Genomic DNA, 21,291 nt, shown 5'->3' on the forward strand with positions numbered 1-21,291 from the left:
GGGACTGCGGTGTGCCACGTGTTACCTGCTCTGTGGGACCATAGTGTGCCACGTGTTATCTGCTCGGCCACAGAGTCATTTCTGACTTCAAGATGCAGATAAGAGCTAGTGATTGTCTTTTTCTAGTTATAAAAGTACAAGCTCCTAAACATTTTCAGAAAATGACAAGAGAATCAGAATCACCTATAATTCTACTGTTATCACCATTTTGGTTTGTATAACTTGACTTTTCTATGAGTGAATATATGCATTTTTCAGAACATGAGCGGAGCTCTATACTTATGATTCCTTAGCTCACTTTTTCATGTAATTACATTGTAGACATGCTCAGTGTCATTGAATGGCAGCTGGTATTCTGTCGTTTGACTGCATCCTGTGTCCTTTTGTGAGCACGTGGGTTCAGTGGGGGTTTTGCCATGTTAATTGCAGTGATGAACGTTCTTCAAATTATGATTTCTGTCCTCTGAGACAGAGCTTTCCTTGAGTCCAACAGTAGAATGCAAATTGAGATTTTAAGTTTTTAGTTTTGACAAGTTCTGTCTGTTTGGGGTTTGCTTTAGTCATTTGATGCTCTCCATAGATCCAAAAAATGTTCCCCTTTCCCCCTAGTAGAATGGGAATAGGTATTTTTAGGTTTAGGTGCCTGAGGCTTTACTTGAAGGAGAAAGTCTTGTAAGTTTCTAGGTGAAGGATGTTACTAGTAATTGATACAATAACAGCAGCGGTACCAATGGTTACCTTTTATCAGTTTGCTGTGTGCCAGAGCTTATGCTAAGCACTTTGCATTGAGACCGATCTCTGGTAATTCTCACAACTTACAGCACCTTATGATGGGTGCTATAAGCCCATTGTACAGGTGAAGAAACAGAGGCATACCTTGTACAAGGCTTATAAGGGTGCAGTGGACCTCTGGACCCAGGAACAGACAACCATGGGTCCTTGGCAACACTGTAGAAGCAGAAGTGTTTTATCATTTTTTTGAACATATTTAAAATTCAAATGTAACCACTTTTACATCTGAATCAGTCAGGGTAGTCTGGCGCCTCGGCCAACTTGCCTTTAATAACTGCATATTTCTTCCTTGGATTTCCTGCTACCCTTTTTTTGGCTAATTCAAGTTTTACCTTCTGTTCCTCTGTTCCGTAGCTGGACAGCTGTTAAACATCTGCGAGTGCTCTGAGAACGTGCGCTTGTGTGCGGCGGCTCTCTGTATCCTGTTTGTGTGCTCAGAGCCTTTGGAATGAAGGGTCTCTGATGGCACTGCACAGTGTCTTATGTTTCCTTGTCAGCGTCCTCAGTAACTCACCAGTTACCAATCGAAAGGTCTAACGAAATTAGGTGCTTTTTCTCATCACAGGAATACAGGAAAAGAAGATAAGACAGAGTAGAAGGAGGGAATCTCCTATAAAAAGAGGCGGGCTTTACATTCTGAAAACTACAGTGTTCTCCAGTGTGAGGGGATCCTTTTGTGGCTGTGGACAGTGGTGGACATGGAGAGTGGGAGGACGGATTTCCAGAAGCTAAATGTTAAAGTTGAGCATGGTTTGGATGCAGATAAAAAGTTCTTTTGCCGCCTCGACTCGCTTTAAAACTGTTCATTTTTTATTTTTAAGGTCATTTGGGGGGAGTCTCTTTGCTACCAGCCTGGCTCTTTCAGTGTGGCCTGACCCCTGAATCCCACCCTCCCACGCAACTGGAGAACTTGATTCTTTTCTCACAAAGACTTCTTTCCAACTCCTCTGCTCCCCCTAAAATACTCCCTATCGGAGCTAAGTGTTTTGAACAGAGCCTGGCCAGAGGGTATGTTAAGTATGTTCTTCTGTCCCATGGACATGGAAAAGTATGAGCTTTTAAGCAAACATGTATAGAAATGGAAACGCCCTGCTAAGGCAGGAACACGCTGCCTCCTTTACAAATGTGCTGTGAGACCTGTTCTCCTTACCCTGCCGCTTTGCCGCTGGAAAGAAGGCCATGAGCTTCTGTGTTTGACAGAACAAAAGGGAGTAACAAAAATCAGGAAAATGGCTTCTTACCATTCTTCTGAGCAGAGTTAAGCATGTAAATAAGGGAAAGTTTTCACATGTTCATGTCCATTATTATTATTATTTTTTTTTAAAGATTTTTATTGGGGAATTGGGGGTATGGGGACAGCGCTGGGGAATTGGGGAAGGGGAACAGACAAGTTGCTGTTGTTTTTTTTGTTCTTCAATCTAGTTGTGGAGGATGTTGCTTCACTGGCCCAAGTTGGCACCATCACTGCGCTCTTCCCGGGCGAGGCAGATCAGTTGCCGGCTTCTGGACGGCCGCTCACTGCGGCTGCTGGCCGCTCACACTGGCTGCTGGCTACACACGGTAGCCCATGGCAACCCACTGCCACAGGGGCTGCAGCCTCCACCATCGCCTCACAGCTGCCCAGCTCCAGTTTGAGCTGTTGTTCAGCATGTTAGCTGTGGAGGGTAGTGTCACTGGCCCTCATATGTGGGATCCGAACTGGGGCCCTCTGGCATCCCAAGCCAGTTCTTAACCATTGCGCCACTCGGCTGGCCCTCGTGTCCATTATTAACAAATTGTTTTTAAATAGGAGCATCTGAGTCTGGATGAACCTGGGCGGTGATCTGGTTGTTGAAATCTAGTCCACCTACCACATTTTCATGATTAAAGAAACAGACTGATACAGAGATCTGAGGCTCCTAAAGTGTTCTCCAAAAAATGAGGACTTTTATATCGTGGTTCTGCTCAGGTCTTGTAAGGTTTCTTATTCCCAGTCACAGTGGAGTTTTTTCCTTGAAGAATCGTAACATTTCACTCAAGTTTATGAGCTCTTGTTGGCTTGGAGGCATACAAAGAATTCGACAGCCCATTTGGGTGGAGAAATGCAAATTTGCTAATTATTGAAAACTTAGTTGATGTAAATGCTTCCCTTTAGTTTTCTAACCAGAGCCCCCACCCAAGTTTTTCCATCCTCGGGAAACCTGCCAAGCCTTTTGTGTTGAATAGCAGTTGTGATGGTGGCACCTTCACTTTGGTCCCATCTTTAGTGGGAATGCTTTCAATTCTGATGTTTGGTAGGTTCCTGCCACTGATCCTTCAGTTAGGTTAAGAAATCATCTATTCTTAGTTCGCTGCATTTTTTTTTTAATCAGGAAGGGCTGTTGAATTTTATCAAATGCTATTTTTCCATCTATTGAGAGGGTCATATGTTTCTCATTATAAGCCTTTCTGTACTACTTGACTTTTTCTTTTTTTAAAATCATTTGCACATAGCATACCCACTGACGGGAGGCTTAGAACTCTTTAAAACTCTAGCTTTGCAACAGTGTTACTGTGTTTTTCCTTGAGTTTGATTTGGCTTCCATCTGTTCCTATCTGCTTTCTTTTTTGTAGCGATTTCAGCATTTCTGTGCTGGTAGTGATTTATTCTTTTTTAAAAAGTCTCTCCTGTCATTTCCTGGGTTTAGAGGAGAGAAGGAGCACACCCATGTGCCAGCTCTGCCCTCTTGACCCAGCCTCGGGGACTTTAAAATGCCAGCCTTTCTTGCCCAAGTTCTGCTGTATGTATGTGAACAGTCAAGCTCTTGTGACCTTTGAGATGCTGTGCTGCTGCTTTACTTTGAGATCTGGCTGTGAATCAGAGCTTGGAATTGCATTACAAAACGTGACGACTGGGGCTGAAATTTCAGGAGATAACGAAAAGGTTCACAGGGCCTCAGCTATGGAGTAGCTAGAAGACTCTCCGGCTGGGATTTTCAGCCCAGACTGCCGACCTCACCTTCCTTCCGGGACTGTGAGATAGAAACCACATGGATTCCACTGCGTTTGCCTGCTTTGCCCTAAAATAGCACTCCCCCACCTCCCCACCCCCACTTAACACGGAATTCCTCAAGCTTTGTGCCTTTTAGATGTTTGTGAATGGAAAGTGGAATGCCAGATGTTGTACAGCTGTATCCAGTCTGCTGAAGACAGGGCTTGTGGTTAGGAATGAGGAACTGCGCGCTCTGCCTTCTGGGCGAGGATGCCGGGGAATGTTGTTTGTAGGTGTGGCTGTGTGGTAGGGACTCGGGACTCGGGACTCTGGGCCTTTAGATGGACCTGGTCCCAGCCATCCAGCTTAAAGCAGGAGCCAAGCACAGAGGCTTTTGTCAGTGCACCGTTTGTCTGAGGTGGGCTTTTTCACACTAGTGCCACGGGGCCCATGTCCTGGGCCACCTGGTGATGAGCATCCCACATCAGTTCTTTGTTTACAGACAAAATTATCTTCTGTTTGCTTTTAAAAATATGTTTGACATAGACTTTAAGGTGTTGTGAGTGTCATGCTAATAATATAAGCCCTATTTTGACAATATTCATCTCAGAGCTTGGTCTTTGCAGCCAGAGCAGTTGGTGTAAGCAGTTCATTGGGTATGTGAAAGTGGAAACGTACACATCTTGTTTGACAGTGTGGCATAAATAATATTGTGCTGTCTCGATTTATCTTATTATTCAGACTTTATTAATAGGCATGCTATTCAATATATGACAGGCTAGCCATTGGTTTTGAATTTGTTTGGAGGCCTGTCATTGTACGCTGCACGTTCTAGTTTTTCTACTTCTGCTGGAATGCACAGAAAGTGAAAATGAAAAACAGGCGTACAATGCCGGGTCGGGATCCTTGATGTTAGGATTCCAACACAAAAAGACTAACCAAACCCCATATTTTTTCAGACAGCTTTATTGAGGTACAATTTATCTATGATAAAATCTACCCGTTTAAAGCACATAATTCAGTGACTTATAGTGAATTTACAGAATTGTGCAAACATCACCTAGTCAATGTTAGAGCATTTTCATCACCCCGACAGGATCCTCATTCCTGTTTGCAGCCAGTTTGGGCATCAACCAGCCACCACGAATCTTTCTGTCTCTGTGGATTTTCCATTTCTGGATATTTAACATCAGTGGAATCATACAGCATGTGGCCTTTTGCACCTGGCCCCTGTTCACCTAGCATAATGTTTTCAGGGGTCACCTGTGTTTTAGCAGATATTAGTAGTTTTTGTTTTTGTTTAGAATAATATTCCATTGTTTGTATATACCACAACTTGTTCATCCACTCATCTGCTGATGGACATTTGGGTTGTTTCCACCTTTTGGCAGTTGTAAATAGTGCTCCTTTGAACATACGTGTACAAGTATTTGTTTAAATACCTGTTTTAAGTTCTTTGGGTATATACCTCACGGGATTACTGGGTCATATGGTAATTCTATGTTTAACTTCTTGAGAAACTGCTAAAATGTGTTCCAGAGTGACTGAACTGTTTTACATCCCGACCAACGTACGAAGCAATGTACAAAGGTTCCAGCTTCTTCACATCCTCACCGACCTTTGTTAACATGCTTTTAAAAAAATGATTATGTCCATCCTGGTGGGTGGGAAGTGCAATCTCGTTGTGGTTTGGATTTGCATTTCCTAATGACTGATGATGGTGAGCATCTTGTCAACGTGCTTGTTGGGTATTTGTATATCTTTAGAGAAATGTCAATAAAAGTCATGTTCTTTCAATTTTTTAATTGGGCTGTTTGTGGTTGAGTTGTAAGAGTTCTTGATGTACTCTGGGTACTAGGCTCTTATCAGATATATGATTTACAAATATTTTCTCCCATTCTGTAGGTTGTCTTTTCACTTTCTTGATAATGTCCTTTGATGCACAAAAGTTTTTAATTTTGATGAAGTCCAATTTACTTTTTCTTCTGTTGCTTGTGCTTTTTGGTGTCAGATCTAAGAATGCATCGCCAAACCCAGGGTCATGAAGATTTACCCTTGTGTTTTCTTCTAAGAATTTTATGGTTTTAGCTCTTATATTTAGCTCATTGGTCCATTTTGAGTTAATTTTTTATATGGTCTGAGGTAGGGACAGGTTCAACTTCATTCTTTTCCATGTGAATACCCAGTTGTCCCAGTACCATTTGTTGAAGAGACTATTATCTTAAATATTTTTTATACATGATTCTGTTTTTAGGCTCTATGTTCAGTTCCATTGATCTTTTTGACCTATTTTTGTGCCAGTACCACACTGTTATTACTAGAGCTTCAGTACATTTTGGTATATACTTACCGACTCGAGCTTATTCATAGTATTTAGATCATCCCTGTCTTTGTTTAAGAAGCAGCGTACAAGTGCAGACTACTCTTCCTAATAGTTTATGTGAAGAGAAAAGATTATGTGATAGCTCTAAGGAATGTGGGTTCAACTGGGATGGGATGGGAGAGATTTGAATGTGTTTACATGTATAGGCTGACGGAAAGAAGCTGGCAGGAAGAGAAAAAGAGGGTGTGGCTTACAGAGCGAGGTTTTTGGAGGAGGAAAGGAATTACATAAAACCATGGGCGTAGGCTTCTGTGTACTGAAAGATGCCCGCCTTTACCTGACTCACTATTGACGGCTCTCTTCTCTTCTCTGAAAACCGGAGTCACGATACTGTGAAACAGCAGCAACACACTTTGGGTTTTGTCAACTAAGTATGGAGGACTTGAAAATCAGTTAAAAATTTAGGCATTGGAAATTAAATGGATATGTGAAAGCTAGTCATTCTTTCTCTGTTAGATCTTGCTATTTAGATTAATTTTTGCTTGAACAAGTGTAGTCTTTTCCCTTTGGGAGTGAGTTTCAATTTAAAATAAACTAAGAAGGATTGAGGTTAAATAATGAACTAAGAAATTTGGTTTCTATATAAAACATTCCTTGGTCCTGTATTTTTATTTTGTTTTTATTGATTACCATCTCTTTACAGAGTTAAAAAAGGGTAGAATGGTATTTTATGAAGTGCTAGTTTGTGTGATCAGGAGAAGTGATGTAGCGAGGTGCTAATTATATGAAAGTGAGGGGCACTAGAGATTGGCCAAGCCACACCAGTGCTACCTGGCCCCCACGCTGCCTGCGCCATCAGGGTCTGTATCACTAGTATCCTCTCATTGAAAAGTTTTTTAAAAACTCTGTTTCTCTCTCTCTGTCTCTGTCTGTGTGTATATGTCTATATTCTGGAAGGATCGAATCTGAAATGTTAACTGGTTATCTCCGTGGTGGGGTTGTAGTTGCTTTTTCTTCTCTCATTTGCTGTATCTACATGAGCATGTATTTTTGCTTTTTGTGCAATAGAAAAATTCAAAGAATGAGCGAATAGGGTAGAGTTGTGAGTCAGTGAGAATTGTGTGTGGAAATTGAAAAGACAATGTTAGTGGCATTCATGGGTTTTGATGATTCGACAGCTTTAGTTATGCACATTACCAGTTCCTGCAATCTGGAGAATTTTGTGTGTAAGTACCTGATCTCCACTCAAGTGGAGAAGAAGCAAAGTATTCTATTCACTTTTGCTTGCTTCAAATAATGGAGAAAATGACTTGCCTATCAGTAAAGGTTGCCAACAAGTGTTTAGTTCATGTTAAATTTATTAATTGATTCATTGACTACTGTTATGAGCAGGCCAACAGAGTGTTGTGTGGAACTACTTTTTAAAATGTTCTTTTGTCAAATTGGTTATGCTGTCAAGTAAAAATGAACCATCACCTGAACATGCAGACCATTTCTTCATTATGATGAATTGTAATAGCATATCATGAATTGGCTCAGTTCGAGTCAACGCTTCATAGTAACATTTGCCTGGGCTGCTGCTTCCCTGGGTGTTCAAATGTTAGTGAGTCCCCCAGGCTGGTGGGCATCATTGCTGTGACAGGGATGTGGATGAGGAAAGCCAGGTGCGTGCCTCGTATGGCACAGAGACGATGGTTAGATGTAACCTCCTGCTGCCATTGGTGTCACCTTTTTAGAATAAGTAAGCCCTAATGTTCACTCAGGGAAGATGGACCTTGACATCCTGTCTTTGAAAGTCTGGCTGGTGTTGCACTGGCGCTTGGACTGACCCTGTCCCGTCAGCGGTTGTGATGAGCACCCTGGCAGGAGGGACTGCATTCAGCTCGCAGGAGCCGTGTCACTGGAGATCGGGGGTGTACCAGCTCCTTCTGTTCAGTCACCCAGGTAGAGAAAACACCTGAGTTTTTTTTGTTTTTTGTTTGGGTTTTTTTTTAAAGATTTTTATTGGGGGAATTGGGGGGATGGGCACAGTGCTGGGGAATTGGGGGAAGGGGAACAGACAAGTTGCTGTCCTTTTGTTCTTCAGTCTAGTTGTGGAGGACGTTGCTTCACTGGCCCAAGTTGGCACCATCATTGCGCTCTTCCCGGGCGAGGCAGATCAGTCGCCGGCTTCTGGACGGCTGCTCACAGCGGCTGCTGGCTACATACGGTAGGTAGCCCATGGCAACCCACTGCCACAGGGGCTGCAGCCTCCGCTGTCGCCGGCGAATCACGGCAGCCCAGCTCCAGGTTGAGCTGTTGTTCAGCATCTTAGCTGTGGAGGGCAGTGTCACTGGCCCTCATATGTGGGATCCGAACCGGGGCCCTCTGGCATCCCAAGCCAGTTCTTAACCATCGCGCCACTCGGCCGGCCCCAACACCTGAGTTTTTTCCTTAGGTGATGTAAATTTTTTAAACTTCAAATTTTGAACTAATTATAGATTCACAGAAAGTTGCAAAGATAAGTAGTACAAAGAGGTGTCACTCACTCATCCGCTTCCTCTCATTGGTTGCATCTCATGTAACGGTAATGCAATACCAGAACCAGGAAATTGACATGGTACAGTGTGAACGTGTAGGTCCCGTGTCATCTTATCAACAACTCCTGCAATTAAGATACAGAACCGCTCTGTCCCCATGGAGACCTCCATTTCCCTCCTGCTACGCCTTTCTAGTCACACCTGCTGTTCACTCCCCAACCATCCTTAACCCCAGGAAACTAGTCTGTTTCCGATCTCTGTGATTTTTTTCATTTTGAGAATGTTACATAACTAGAATCATACAGTATGTGACCTTTTGCAATTGGTCTTTTTTTTTCACTCAGCATTATGTCCTTATGATCCATCTAAGTTGCGTGAATCAATAGTTTACTGATTTTTATGGCTAAATAATATTCTAAGTTATGGATGTACCTTCACCTATTGTGGGACGCTTTAGTTTCCAGTTTTGGGATATTGTAAGTAAAGTCTGTGAACATTTGTGTATTGGTTTTTGTGTGGACATAAACTTACATTTCTCTGGGATAAATGTCCAGGAGTGACATTGCTGGGTCATGCGATAAGTGTATGTTTAGTTTTGTAAGAAGCTGCCACACTATTTTCCATTAGACAAGGGGGCACTCCATACATCTACCCTGGGTGATCCCGTCTCTGTCCCTGGCTGTGCTGAGATGGATGAAGGGATCCATGAGTGACTGGCTTAATCTCTTCCAAGAGCCTTCTGTGAGAACGAACATTCTTTTTGTTTCTTCCAAGGCGTTAGCCAGACACTAGCCAGCCACACCCTCAGCTCTTTCTATAGTGCACACTTCCCTGACAACATGTCTCCTAATTTATCCTCTGCAATCTGGATAGGCTGAGAATTTCCTAAATCATCAAGCCCTGGTTCCTTTTTGCTTAACAGTTATTCTCTCAATTTATCTCGTTCCTCTTACATCTCACCTAAAGTAGCAAGAAGACATCAGGCTGCACCTGCCGACAGCGCACTTAATCACCTCGGTTAAATAGGTCTTTTCTATCATTCAATTCAAAAGTCATTTTCGGGCCGGCCGAGTGGCGCGATGGTTAAGAACTCGCTTGGGATGCCAGAGGGCCCCGGTTCGGATCCCACATATGAAGGCCAGTGACACTGCCCTCCACAGCTAAGATGCTGAACAACAGCTCAACCTGGACCTGGGCTGCCGTGAGTCGCTGGCGACGGCGTAGGCTGCAGCCCCTGTGGCAGTGGGTTGCCATGGGCTACCGTGTGTAGCCAGCAGCCAGCGTGAGCGGCCAGCAGCCAGTGTGAGCGGCCAGCAGCCGCAGTGAGCGGCTGTCCAGAAGCCGGCGACTGATCTGCCTCGCCAGGGAAGAGCGCAATGATGGTGCCAACTTGGGCCAGTGAAGCAGCGTCCTCCACAACTAGATTGAAGAACAAAACGACAGCAACTTGTCTGTTCCCCTTCCCCTAATTCCCCAGTACTGTTCCCATCCCCCCAATTACCCAATAAAAATCTTTAAAAAAAAAAAGTCATTTTCACATTTTTATATTTTATATTTCACATTTTCATATAAAATATAAAATATGTTTTATATTACAGCAATAACCTAGTTTCAGGTACCAAAATTTGTATTTATTTCCTGTAACTGCTCTAACAAATTACCACAACCTTGGTGACTTAAAACATTTATTCTTGTACAGCTCTGGCGGCCAGAAATCCAACATCAGTCTCACTGGGTTGTGCTGCCTCCAGAGGCTGAGGGGGAATCCGTTTGCTCGCCCTTTCTGAAGCGGCAGGACCAGGACCTCTGCCTCACTTCCAACTTGGAACCTTGTGCAGCGCACCCCTTGCTGGAGCCTCATTCATCTATAAAGCCTAACTGTCAAAGAGCTTTCTAACTGTTTGTTGCCTTTCAGGGAGGCACCTGCAGAGGCTGCGCAGAGCCAGCTCCTTGTACCCACTGTACCAGGCCTGTGAGGGTTAGTGAGACTTTTCAGTGGCCCACGAGGCAGAGATGTGCATAAGCGTCCTACCTGGCCTGGGAAAGCGTGTGTACTGCACAGCTGTTGAGTACGGCGACCTGATTGAATCTGTCTCCATCAGTTATAAGATGCATCACTATGTTATGTTCCACCAAGGAAAAAGAGCTGCCAGTGAAACCAGACTTAACGTCTTCTCACTTAGAATTTTTTATTTATGCTGATGGAAAGCACTTATTTAAACAATGATTTCTTATAACCTTTACTCTTGTGCATACATATAAAAAGTAAAATATGAGCAAAATAAGTTAGCTGAGGTATTCCTGAAACTTCTTCACAATCAGAGGCCCACTCTTCGGCGTTATTCTTCTTTCTACACAGTTGGTATTTGTGTTTTTCTGCACTGTTGTCCTCTTACCACCAAAGGCATGGGTGACGCAGCATTTCTTAAAAGAAAGCTGCTTTATTGTTTCTGGGGTTTTTCAAATTCTGTGGATTCTTCTGCCGAGACTGCCTTGGTCTTACCAGAAGGTGTCATGAAAGGTGTGAGCGATAACCAGGCTCATATGGCTTCATCAGCTGGTCCTTGAATTGTGCTTTTGACAGAAACCTCGAGGAATAGCAGTTCAGCCATGCCTTGGGCAATAAGCGTGTTCACAGATATGGAGGCAGTGAACTATATATGTCCCAATCGATTTCAGAGGTGCTCTAAACGTTCTTCTTAAAATTGATGAAGCATAGTATGCATGTCCATTAGTTCAAGCTGTTTAATTGCATTAGTCAAATCTATAGCTTTCCCCCTTTTTTGCCTTTGATGGAAAAATTCATTTTTACGTGTATATCTGCTGATTTTTGCTTTATATATTTTGAGGCCACTTTGCTGGATGTATATAAATTCAGACTTGTGGGATTAGTTGAATAATATGTCATTATCTAGTGACTTTATCTTAATTTGTTTTGCCTGTATTAACATAACGGGACCAACTGTCTTTCAGTAAGGTTTGTCTGGTATGTCACTCTCTACCCTCTCACCTTCGATCGTTAGGTTGAAGTGCCTTTTGTAAAGAGCATTCAGTTGGATTTTTTTAAAACCTTGGTCCTTTTTCTGCTTATGTTCATTGTAAATGTATCAGTTATTTATGACTGCGTAACAAAGTATTCCAAAGTAATTTGCTTGAAATAGCACTGGATTGTTGTATCTCTCAACTGTGAGTTGGCTGGCAGTTGTGGGACTGCTCTCATCTGGGTCCTCACATGGATGCATTCAGGAGGGTGGAGCTCCACCTGGTGACCTCACTCACATTTCCCCGGCCTCCGTGGAGGTGACTGCACCAGCTAGGATGTCTGGGGTACTCCGCATGTGGCTTCCTTTCCACAGTAGATTTCATTCTGAAGGCTGTTGGTCCCGGTTTCTCCAGAGCACGGTGATCTAAGGTTCTAAGAAGCAGAGGTTTTGGACCCTGTGCAATGTCACTTCTGTCACATTCTCTTGTTCAAGAAAGTCCCAAAGCCAGTCTAGATTCAGCGGTGTAAGAAGACTCCTTGATCAGAAGCACTGCAGAGTATTGTAGAGTTGTTCCTCAGTTTACCACAGTGAAAATCAATATATTTGGATTTTTTTTCCTACTCCCATATTTTGCATTCTGTCTCTAACAGTTTTTCTATTTTAAATTTCTGCTTTATTAAGATATAATGAACATAGCTAGTGGTTTTTCACTTTTCTTGCCATTTTTTTCATTGATTATTTTTCTCAATCCAGTTTTTCTTTCCCTTTCCCACTTTGGGCATTTTGAACACTGTTCCCATTCCATTCCTGCTTAGCCTAGAAGTTTTAATATGTGTTTCTAACTTGCCAAGTCTAAAGTTAACCCTGTATATACCCTCTTCCTTAGAACTCTTAAGAACTTCAGAGCAAATGATTTCTCTTCCATTTATGTTATTGTTGGCTATTTTAATTCTATTTTTTTTATTCTATGAAACATTATTTTATATAGTCACTTTTTCTTTGTTTCCTTCTGTAACTGCTTTTCATTCACTATGCATCTCACCCCTCCCATCTTGGGTCTTTTCTCTTGATTGAAGTTCATTCTTTTAGCATTTTCCTCTCTGACAGGCGAGCTGGTGGTCAACTCCTGAGTTTTTGTTTGTTTTCTAAAGATGGCATTTCATCTCATCCAAAGAATGCTGGTCAGAGAATCTGGGGCAAGTAAAGATGGGCGTGATGGAGGTGGAGGGCAAGACTGAGAGACTGGGTTCGCAGGAGGTGAGGAGTGGTGGATGGGAGCACGTCCTGTCCTGCAGGGAAACTGAGGCCTCAGAGCGTCTTGCTTTCTTTCTATCACCTCGCTGAGGGCAGAGTTCTTGAGTGTGATGAGACCCTGAGGCGCAGCTGCACTGGCCTGTGGCCTTCTTTTTTGTTCCTTGTGTAATATTACTTTGGCCTTAGCTGGGAACTCATGCTAATTTAAGAGCTTCAATCACTGGTTTTTGTAGCGTCACAGGGAGATATTATTTCTGTTAGGGTTAAACCACAACCCCTTGCACAGGGCTCCCATTTAGAATTAATGGGACCGGGGACCAAGCCCACGCCTTGCCAGCGTTCTTAGTGTCCTGTGGAATTGGCCTGTTCCTGAACTGACCAGAACTCTAGAAAATACCAGGTAAAATTGAGAGTAAGTGATATCGGTTTCCATTAGGACTAGGTAGCCACAACTATGCAGTTGTGAGTCACCTATCTACATGTGATTGGTTGAATTCTGTTTTCTCAACTGTGATCAAATTGCTACGCAGTGGGTAATTTGATAAATTATCACATTCAACATAGTGAGGGTTTCTGGCCACAATTCATACCTGTGGAATATTCTCTTCTCCTAGGAGAGGGTGTACAACTGCTGGTTAACTTGGGACCGGAGGAGGGGCGTGGGGAGAGGCGTTTGTAAGGGAATCATTAGATATTTATAACAGTAAACCAAGTTGCAGCTTTTAGATAGATTGGAATCTGTTAGTCAATTAGATTGTTAATATAATTTGAATATCAGAAACTACTTAACTTTGAGATTCCATTTGTTTATATTTTAATGTCAATATGTATGATAATTTCCCATTTTTCATTGATTCTGATTTGCAAATTTTTCTGCATTTTAACATCTCTGAAATGGAGGATGCATCTTACACTTCATGGGATCTTACATTGGTTGTTGGTGGAACCACCTCGCTGCCTTGGTGGAACCTTCCTCTGATATCAGTATCTTTAGATCTAAAGTTGGCTGGTTCTGCAGAGAAGACTTGCCCAGCCTCTTGTCCAGGGTGGTGCAGGCGGGGCAGAGTGCCGGTTGCCAGCAGTCTGGGAGCCCCATGGGGAAGAGACTTGGGGGGGTCAGTATTGATTGCACCCCTTGACTTTGGTGTGGTGCCCTCTCCCTCACATATGCTGGGTGTCTCCTGGTCCCTCTGTTCTACTCGCTAGAGATAGCCAGTCTTCTGTGGAAGCAGAGAGGAGGAGGAGGGATCCGATAGCTTTCGCACAGCCTCCATCCAGGCCTCTAGTAGGTCCCCGCACCTTCCTCCAGACTTACCTGGCACAGCAGTCCCTAAGCCTCTGGAGGACTGTGGGTGTCAGGTTACCCCTCAGTCTGTCTCACTGCAGTGTTCTTCCCTCCTGATTAAGTCAGTTACTGCTGACTTAAGTCCCATCTGTCTTCCGGCTTCTAAAATGTGTTGTTATTCTCTCTTTTCCCATCATTTTTGTCCTCGTGGGTTTTTGAGTTTTAAGAAATTGCCCTACTGTAGTTTTAGTAGGCCTCTCTTACTGAGACTTTAATTTGCATTTTCCTGATTAAGAGAATTGATATCTTTTCATGTGCTCATTCATATTACGGAGTTTTTCAATCTTGTGCCTACTTAAGTCTTTTGCCCATTTTCTAAGCATTGGTTTCTATTTTTCTTCCTTATTTGTAGGAGTTGTATATGCTGGATGCCAATCCTTGGACAATTTCTGGCTTGCTCTGCACTGTGGTGTGGAGCTTTTGGTAAACAAAGGTTCTTCATTTTAATATTGATTTCATTAATATTTTCCTTTGTGATTTATATTTTTTATTTAAGAAATACTTTCCTATTCTGAAATTATAAATACATTTTCCTCTATTTTCTTAAAAAAATTGTGTGATGTTGCCTTTCACAATGAAGCCTTTATTCTACTTGGAATTGATTGAAAATATGTATGATGATAAAGAGGGATTCAATTTCATTTTTTACATATAGATACCTGATATAGCACACACATATTGAAGAGTCCAGCCTGTCTTTTTGAGCTTGGTGTCAGCTCTGTTGTAAATCAAGTTTCTCTCGGTTGGCGGGTATTTTTCTGGCTACTGTATTCTGGTTCATCAGTCAGTTTATCTACCCCTGTGTCATCCTGATTTGTTTGTAGAAGCTCTAGATGTTTTCTTGCTGTTTATACAGATTCTCAATCTTTTGTTTCTTTAAACAAATTAATGAAATAGAAATTAAACACACACTAAAAAACTATTAAAATCAAAAGCTATTTCTCTGAAAAGCTTAATGAAATTAAGCAGTTCTAGCACAATTACAGTCACAAGCTGCATAACAACGTTTTGGGCAGCGACAGGCCACGTGCATAGCGATGGTCCCACCAGATGATAGTGGAGCTGAAAGGTTCTTGTCACCTAGTGACGTTGTAGCTATTGTGACATCGTAGCACAACACAGTACTCACGTGTTTGTGGTTTCGCTGGTGTAAACAAACCTGCCGCCCTTCCCGTTGTATAAAAGGAGCACAAAGCGTCCTGTACAGGATGCACTTGATGATGATAACAACGACCAGGTAGTGGTTTGTGACTGTACTTTGCTGCTTATCATGATTTTAGAGTATTCTTTCTACTTATTAAAAAAAAGTTTGCTGTAAAACAGGATGCCTTGGTATGCTGGCAGCCGCCTCACACGTCTCGTGTTTATCGCCTCTCTTGATCGCATCATTTTCTTTTGATTTAATCTCATGTTTTGTACAGCAACAGGCTGTCCAAGCATGTAGCATGGAAGTAATAGGCTGTAGCACACAGCTGAGGTGTGCAGGAGGCTGGACCATGTGGGTGTGTAAGTGCACGCTATGATGTTCACACAGGGATCTAATCACCTAATGACACATTTCTCAGAACGTGTCCCCATTGTTAAGCAGCACATGACTATAATCAAAGAAAAGAGAGAATATAGACATAGTAGGAATGGAAAATACTGCAGAGGTTAATCATTAATAAGAGCATATAATGAACAACTCTGTGTCAATAAAAAAAAAATCCAGCAAACACCCATGTCCTGGCCACTCTACGCCCAGTGTAGCGAAACTCCCTGATGTCCTTCTGGACTGTGTTCCCCCCAGCCTTCTTGTGCATTCATTTATGCTCTGCTGTACTTACATGCACATCCCCAAAACACGTGCTGATTGACGGGCTCGATTTCCGCCCTCTGTGACACGTGTCACACACCATGTCAGCCTTCAGCCTGCTCGTATTGGCTCCGTTTTTGAGGCTCATCTGTGTTGATAGACTGAGTTCAGCCTTTTTATATTTATTTTTTTATTGTATGGGGTTCTGTTTTATAAATATACCACAGTTTATTCATTTTCTTACTAGTGGAACTTAGCTTGTTTTTCTGCTATGAATAGCTTACTTACAGGGTTCCTTTGGGATAATAAATGTTACGGACAGAATTGCTGGCTTGCTCACATGCCCATCTATAACCTTACTAGATGTTGCCAAGCTTTTCTCCAGAGTGATAGTTGTTTGCTTAATCTGTTTCTTTTTTTATTTCAGTGCCTGAAGACCTCTCCTTGGAAGAGAGAGAAGAACTTTTGGACATTCGTCGAAGAAAAAAGGAACTTATTGATGACATTGAGGTAAGAAAATTTTTAGTTTTCACTTTTAGGTAAAACAGTGTCAGTAGCTTCATGACAATGTAAAAAACGGGCATCTAGTATCTGTATACCTGAACCACGCAAAGAGATGGAGTGAGAGAGTTATCCAGGTTGGTAAAGCAGAGACCAGGCTCACCAGGCCGTGCAGACTCGGGGGTGGAAATCAAGGCCCATGGGCCTGGAGTCAGCAGCAAGTGACTCGTGACTCCAGAGTCACAAAGGGCGTTTTTACGCAGCAGCAGCAATCTGTGGATGTATTGCTTCCTATAATTGTGTAGTGAGACCTGGTTTTATTTACCAATCTCCTGAGCACCGGGAACATTGTCACATTTTGGGCACTCCAGTATCTTCTAAGTAAGTGAATAACATGTATGGAGCTTTAGCTGCTCACCACGCACCTGCCGGCCGGCTGGTGAAAGTAGCATGACAAATAAAATGCAGGCAGATAAACACTGCACTTAACACATCCATGTGCTCAGAGGACAGGGTGGCGGGGGTCCCAGAGGAGAAGCAAAGAAGCAACACCAGTCTCGGAGTCGGAGTGTCTGTAATTGTTGCAGAAATTATTCAGAAGGCCAGCACTTCCCTTTGGGGCTTCCTTGGGAAATCAGTCAGACGTGGCTCTTCTTTGAGAAACTTCCTAATCATTGTCATGCCAAAGTAAATGTGGCCTCACTGGCTGCTGGCTGTGCAAGCCTTGTCCAGACAATAACTCCTTTCTAGGAGCTCGCAGTTTAAGTCTGAAGTTTCTTGGCACACAAAATAAAAGGGTTCCTGATAAAAATTTCTTTGTATTTGAAAGATAATTCGTGGAACTTTTTCTTCTAAGGTTACCCTTCGTGCTTGGAAAAATCAGATAACCCAGAGTAGGTTCTCTGGTTGAAGACTCAGAATGTATTTGAGGGTTAATGGACTGGCGCGGACATTAGTGATAGCAGTGCCTGTGGAGTCTTGTGGAGCTCTCACAACCTGATTTTTGGGTTGAGAATGCTGAGGCCCACAGAAGTTAAGAGGGTTGCAAAAGGTCTCTTAGCCAGGAAGTGGTGGAGCCACGTGGAGGGACGGGACTCTGTCCCTTCTGGCGTTCTTGGAGTGTCCGAGGGCCATGGGCAGGTTCTGTTGTCACCGCCTGGGCTCTGTCCATGGTACTTGGTCTCATGCAAAGTGATGGAAATCATCTTGAGACTGGTGGTTAGGGGACCTGATCTAAATGTGTTTAAGCTTCACCGTTTGTCCTGGTTGGCCCAAGAACATCTCCCGCCATGAAGAAGGCAGGTGGGCACGAGGGGGTGATGTCTCCTAGCTGCAGGAAGTGAGCTAAGGACTCATTGCTCTCCTCTTGCTGCTTCAGTCTTTGTACACCTGTGATATCCTTTACTGATTTGACACACAAATACTCTAGAATATGCCTGGTGGAACACTCTGGTCTCCTGATGAGATGCAGACAAATAATTTTTCTTCTCCTGCCTTGGGGTGGCTCTGATTAGGAGACTCTCTCTGTATCAATAACAAGTATTAGTATTCCCACACCTGTGATGGGGTCTAGATGAGCCCTCAGGGAAGCGGCTCCAAAGGCTAACATTTCTCTGAGTCTAAGAGGAGGATGGAAAGACCCCCTTCCCAACCCCTAAATCCTCTCTTTTTCTGACAGAGACTGAAATATGAAATTGCTGAAGTGATGACAGAGATTGACAACCTGACTTCTGTAGAGGAGAGGTAAGAAAACACGGCCACAGCGGCCCTTGTGGGGCTGCTCCCTCTCCTCTCCACCCCCTCCTGCCCTTCGCGGAGGAGTCGGGGTGCTTCTCCCCACTTTCTCTACTTCCTCTCATAGTTCAGGAAGCAGTACAGGCACTTCAGAATTAACCTACACAGAAGTAACCTTTCTGTACAACAGGCAACTGTGCTTTTCTTAAATCGCTGCTTCTTGTCATTAGCTTTTTCTGAAGAAGTTGTCAAATATAAAGAAGCCACAAGCAAGGGTGGGAAGGGCCCTGGGAGCCTTCCCCTCAGGAGTTGTCCTGAGGGGCGGTGGCCGAAGGACCGTGGTCGGCCGCTCACTGCGCTTTGTGCAAACGCCTGGTAACAGTTTCTTATTTCTAATGCATAGCAAAACCACTCAGAGGAACAAGCAAATCGCTATGGGAAGGAAGAAATTCAACATGGATCCCAAAAAGGTAAGAGCATTTTCAGTTGTCTGACCTGTGAGAGATTGATTGGTGTTCATGGCTCTCTGCCTTTTGGACAAAGGTGGTCGGTCATATACCTCATAAAAATCTGGAGAGTTGGTGTTAAAGTTTTAAAGTTTTATCAGAAAAAGGGCTGCTAGAGAGTGGGGTGAAACAAAGCATCTGTTGAACTGGTCCCTGGACCAAAAGGTCTTGATGTCTGAAGTTCTGAGTGAGGATGGGTCTCCTGGGAGCGGGTCCCTTGGTAAAGCCAGGCCACACCCTCTGTTTCCTGCCTGAGGCAGAACCCAGGGCAGGAGACTCGTGGTTCGTGGGGTCCAGCTGGGCAGAGTTTGCGCTTCGTGGTCTGGGTGGGTCAGATGGCTCAAGTAAGAGGATGTTCGTTATTCATTCACTTTAAAAAGATGTCTGTGTGGAAGACCAAGGAACTGTCCAAATTTAAGCCTTGGTCTTAAGTGGGATTTTCTAGGAAAACACCCCAAAATAGTGAAACCTGCAACATGTAGCTGCTTGTTTTTGAGCTAAAGGGCTTAGCAGACCCTATAAAGCCTTCTGGAATGCGCAGCTCAGTTGTGAGATTGTTTTGGTTTTGGGGAGGAAGAGCGGGGCCCCTCCCTGGTGACTTCTGACCATGAAGCTGGTTTACTTCAGTCCCCATTGTTCTTTAACTGGTTTTCACTTTTTTAAACATCTTTCTTGTTCTTTTGTTTTTGGCATTGAGTCTCTGTGCTAATTATTTGTTCATTCAATAAATGTTTGTTGATTATAGGAATTACTCTGTGCGAGGTCTGATCTGTAAACATACATGAATAGGCATGAGCACAGTTGCAAATGTTATTTAAAGAAACATGTGCCATTTTCCCTGTTCATGGTCTGCAGCACGGCTGCAGCTGCAGGAGGGTCTCTGTTTAGCTGGTGTGCTCTGGCCCTGCTGAAAGGGTTCCTGCTGCTCCCAGGTCTCTGCTTCTGGGGCATAAATCAGCTCCCGTCGTCAGTGGGAGTAATTGTGAACTTGATAATGATTTGATATTTGGGGTCAGTAACAGGGTCTTATTTTCTTTAGAAACTGAGTTTACAGAGCTTACCTATCAGCAGATTTACTAAGCAGTGGGGGCAGCTCAGGAGAGAAATCATTTAACAAGGGGATATTTTTAAAACTGAACCGTATGTTAAAGTGCAGCACTGGAGAGCACAGCGGGAAGTTCACGGGTAAAGTCACAGCTCGCTCATGAAACACTCAAATGTCCCTACCTGTGTACGTTGTGCGGCCAGTCTGCACCCAGTCCTCTCTGTCAGGTTCTTGCCTGTCTTGTTCATTTAAAGATTCTGTGTGTCCGATTTCCAGGATTAGGGGCTGACGTTTATTGAGCACTTGCCTTGTGTCTGGAGCTGTGCTAAGGAAGCACTGTAATTAGTATACTTTAGTCGTCCCTACAACAACCGTGTGAGGTAGGTTCCACTTTGTTTCCTGTTTCACAGTTGGGGAAAGTGAGGCAAGGAACAGTCACAGAGCTTGCCCAGGGTCCTGACGAGGAACCCGACTCAGGCTCTTGCCTGTAATGCTGCACTGCCTGAGCTCCTGTGGACTTGGCTGGTGTGTAGGTGGCCCCGATCCAGCCTGGACATCCAGGACCACTAGTCAGCCTTGTGGCCTGCTGACCACATGGCAGGAAGTGGGCGTTGCGTCTGCTGTCCTGGGCTGCAACAAACTGCTCTACAGCCTTTGCTTTACACTCTTCACCTAGAAGATTTTTAAAAAATATTAGTCATTAGTGCCATTTGATGACTTACAATTATGTTGCTTGATATAAGCAGATGGCACATTTAGTCTGCATGTTTGCTTTTAGTGGGAAAAATTATCAAAATTATCTGGTTTTGAGGACTGGGTAATAATAGCACTTGTTTTAGTCAGCTTGGGCAGCCATAACAAAACACCACAGACTGTGGGGCTTAACCATCAGAAATTCATTTTCTCACAGTTCTGGAGGTGGGAAGTCTAAGATGAGGGTGCCAGCCTGGCTGGGCTCTGGAGAGGACCCTCTTTCCGGCTTGCAGACGGCCGTCTTCATGCTGTGTCATGGCAGGAGAGCAAGCCTTCTGGTGTCTCTTCCTATGTGGACACTAATCCCGTCAGACCAGGGCCCTCCCCTTGTGACCTCATCCAACCCAGATCACCTCCCAAAGGCCCCACCTCCTAAAACCTCACCCTGGGGCTAGGGCTGCAACTCACGGGTTTTCAGGGGATGCAGACATTCAATCCATAACAGCACCGATGATCTCACATGCTTCAGATAATTCAAAATTACATCTACCCCCCCCAACCCAATCCCATACTCCTATTAAACCACATGACATTGTGAAACACTGTTATTTATTGTCAGCGTAAATACATTGTTTCAGGCTGGAAGGATATTATTTAAGTCACAGAGTGGTAACATTTGGAGCAAGGACCTTTGGTTTGTTCAGGTGATTATTAGATACCCAGAAGTAGCACTTGAGCTTATAAGTGAAAACAGAAGATTGCTAGATCAGGGAAGCTGAAAATACTCTACAGCAGCGGTTCTCAACCTGTGGGTCGCGACCCCTTTGGGGGTCGAACGACCCTTTCACAG

The 21,291-nt window shown here is 43.6% G+C and overlaps 1 protein-coding gene across 4 annotated transcripts in view; it reads left to right on the top strand.

Annotated features, from left to right (window-relative positions):
• Positions 1-21,291, top strand: part of CYTH3 (cytohesin 3) — a 69,237-nt gene that overhangs the window by 32,286 nt on the left and 15,660 nt on the right. For 2 of the 4 annotated variants that reach the window (XM_019637448.1, XM_019637449.1), the window contains exons 2-4: positions 16,390-16,472; positions 18,142-18,206; positions 18,601-18,667. In XM_019637448.1, coding sequence (XP_019492993.1) covers positions 16,390-16,472; positions 18,142-18,206; positions 18,601-18,667 — 215 coding nt within the window. Of the gene's footprint in view, positions 1-7,900; positions 8,010-16,048; positions 16,128-16,389; positions 16,473-18,141; positions 18,207-18,600; positions 18,668-21,291 lie in introns of those variants that run through there. The other 2 variants (XM_019637446.1, XM_019637447.1) reach the window with 2 other exon arrangements.

The sequence above is a fragment of the Hipposideros armiger genome, unplaced genomic scaffold (genome assembly GCF_001890085.2).
Source record: "Hipposideros armiger isolate ML-2016 unplaced genomic scaffold, ASM189008v1 scaffold_33, whole genome shotgun sequence".
Classification (NCBI taxonomy): domain Eukaryota; kingdom Metazoa; phylum Chordata; class Mammalia; order Chiroptera; family Hipposideridae; genus Hipposideros; species Hipposideros armiger.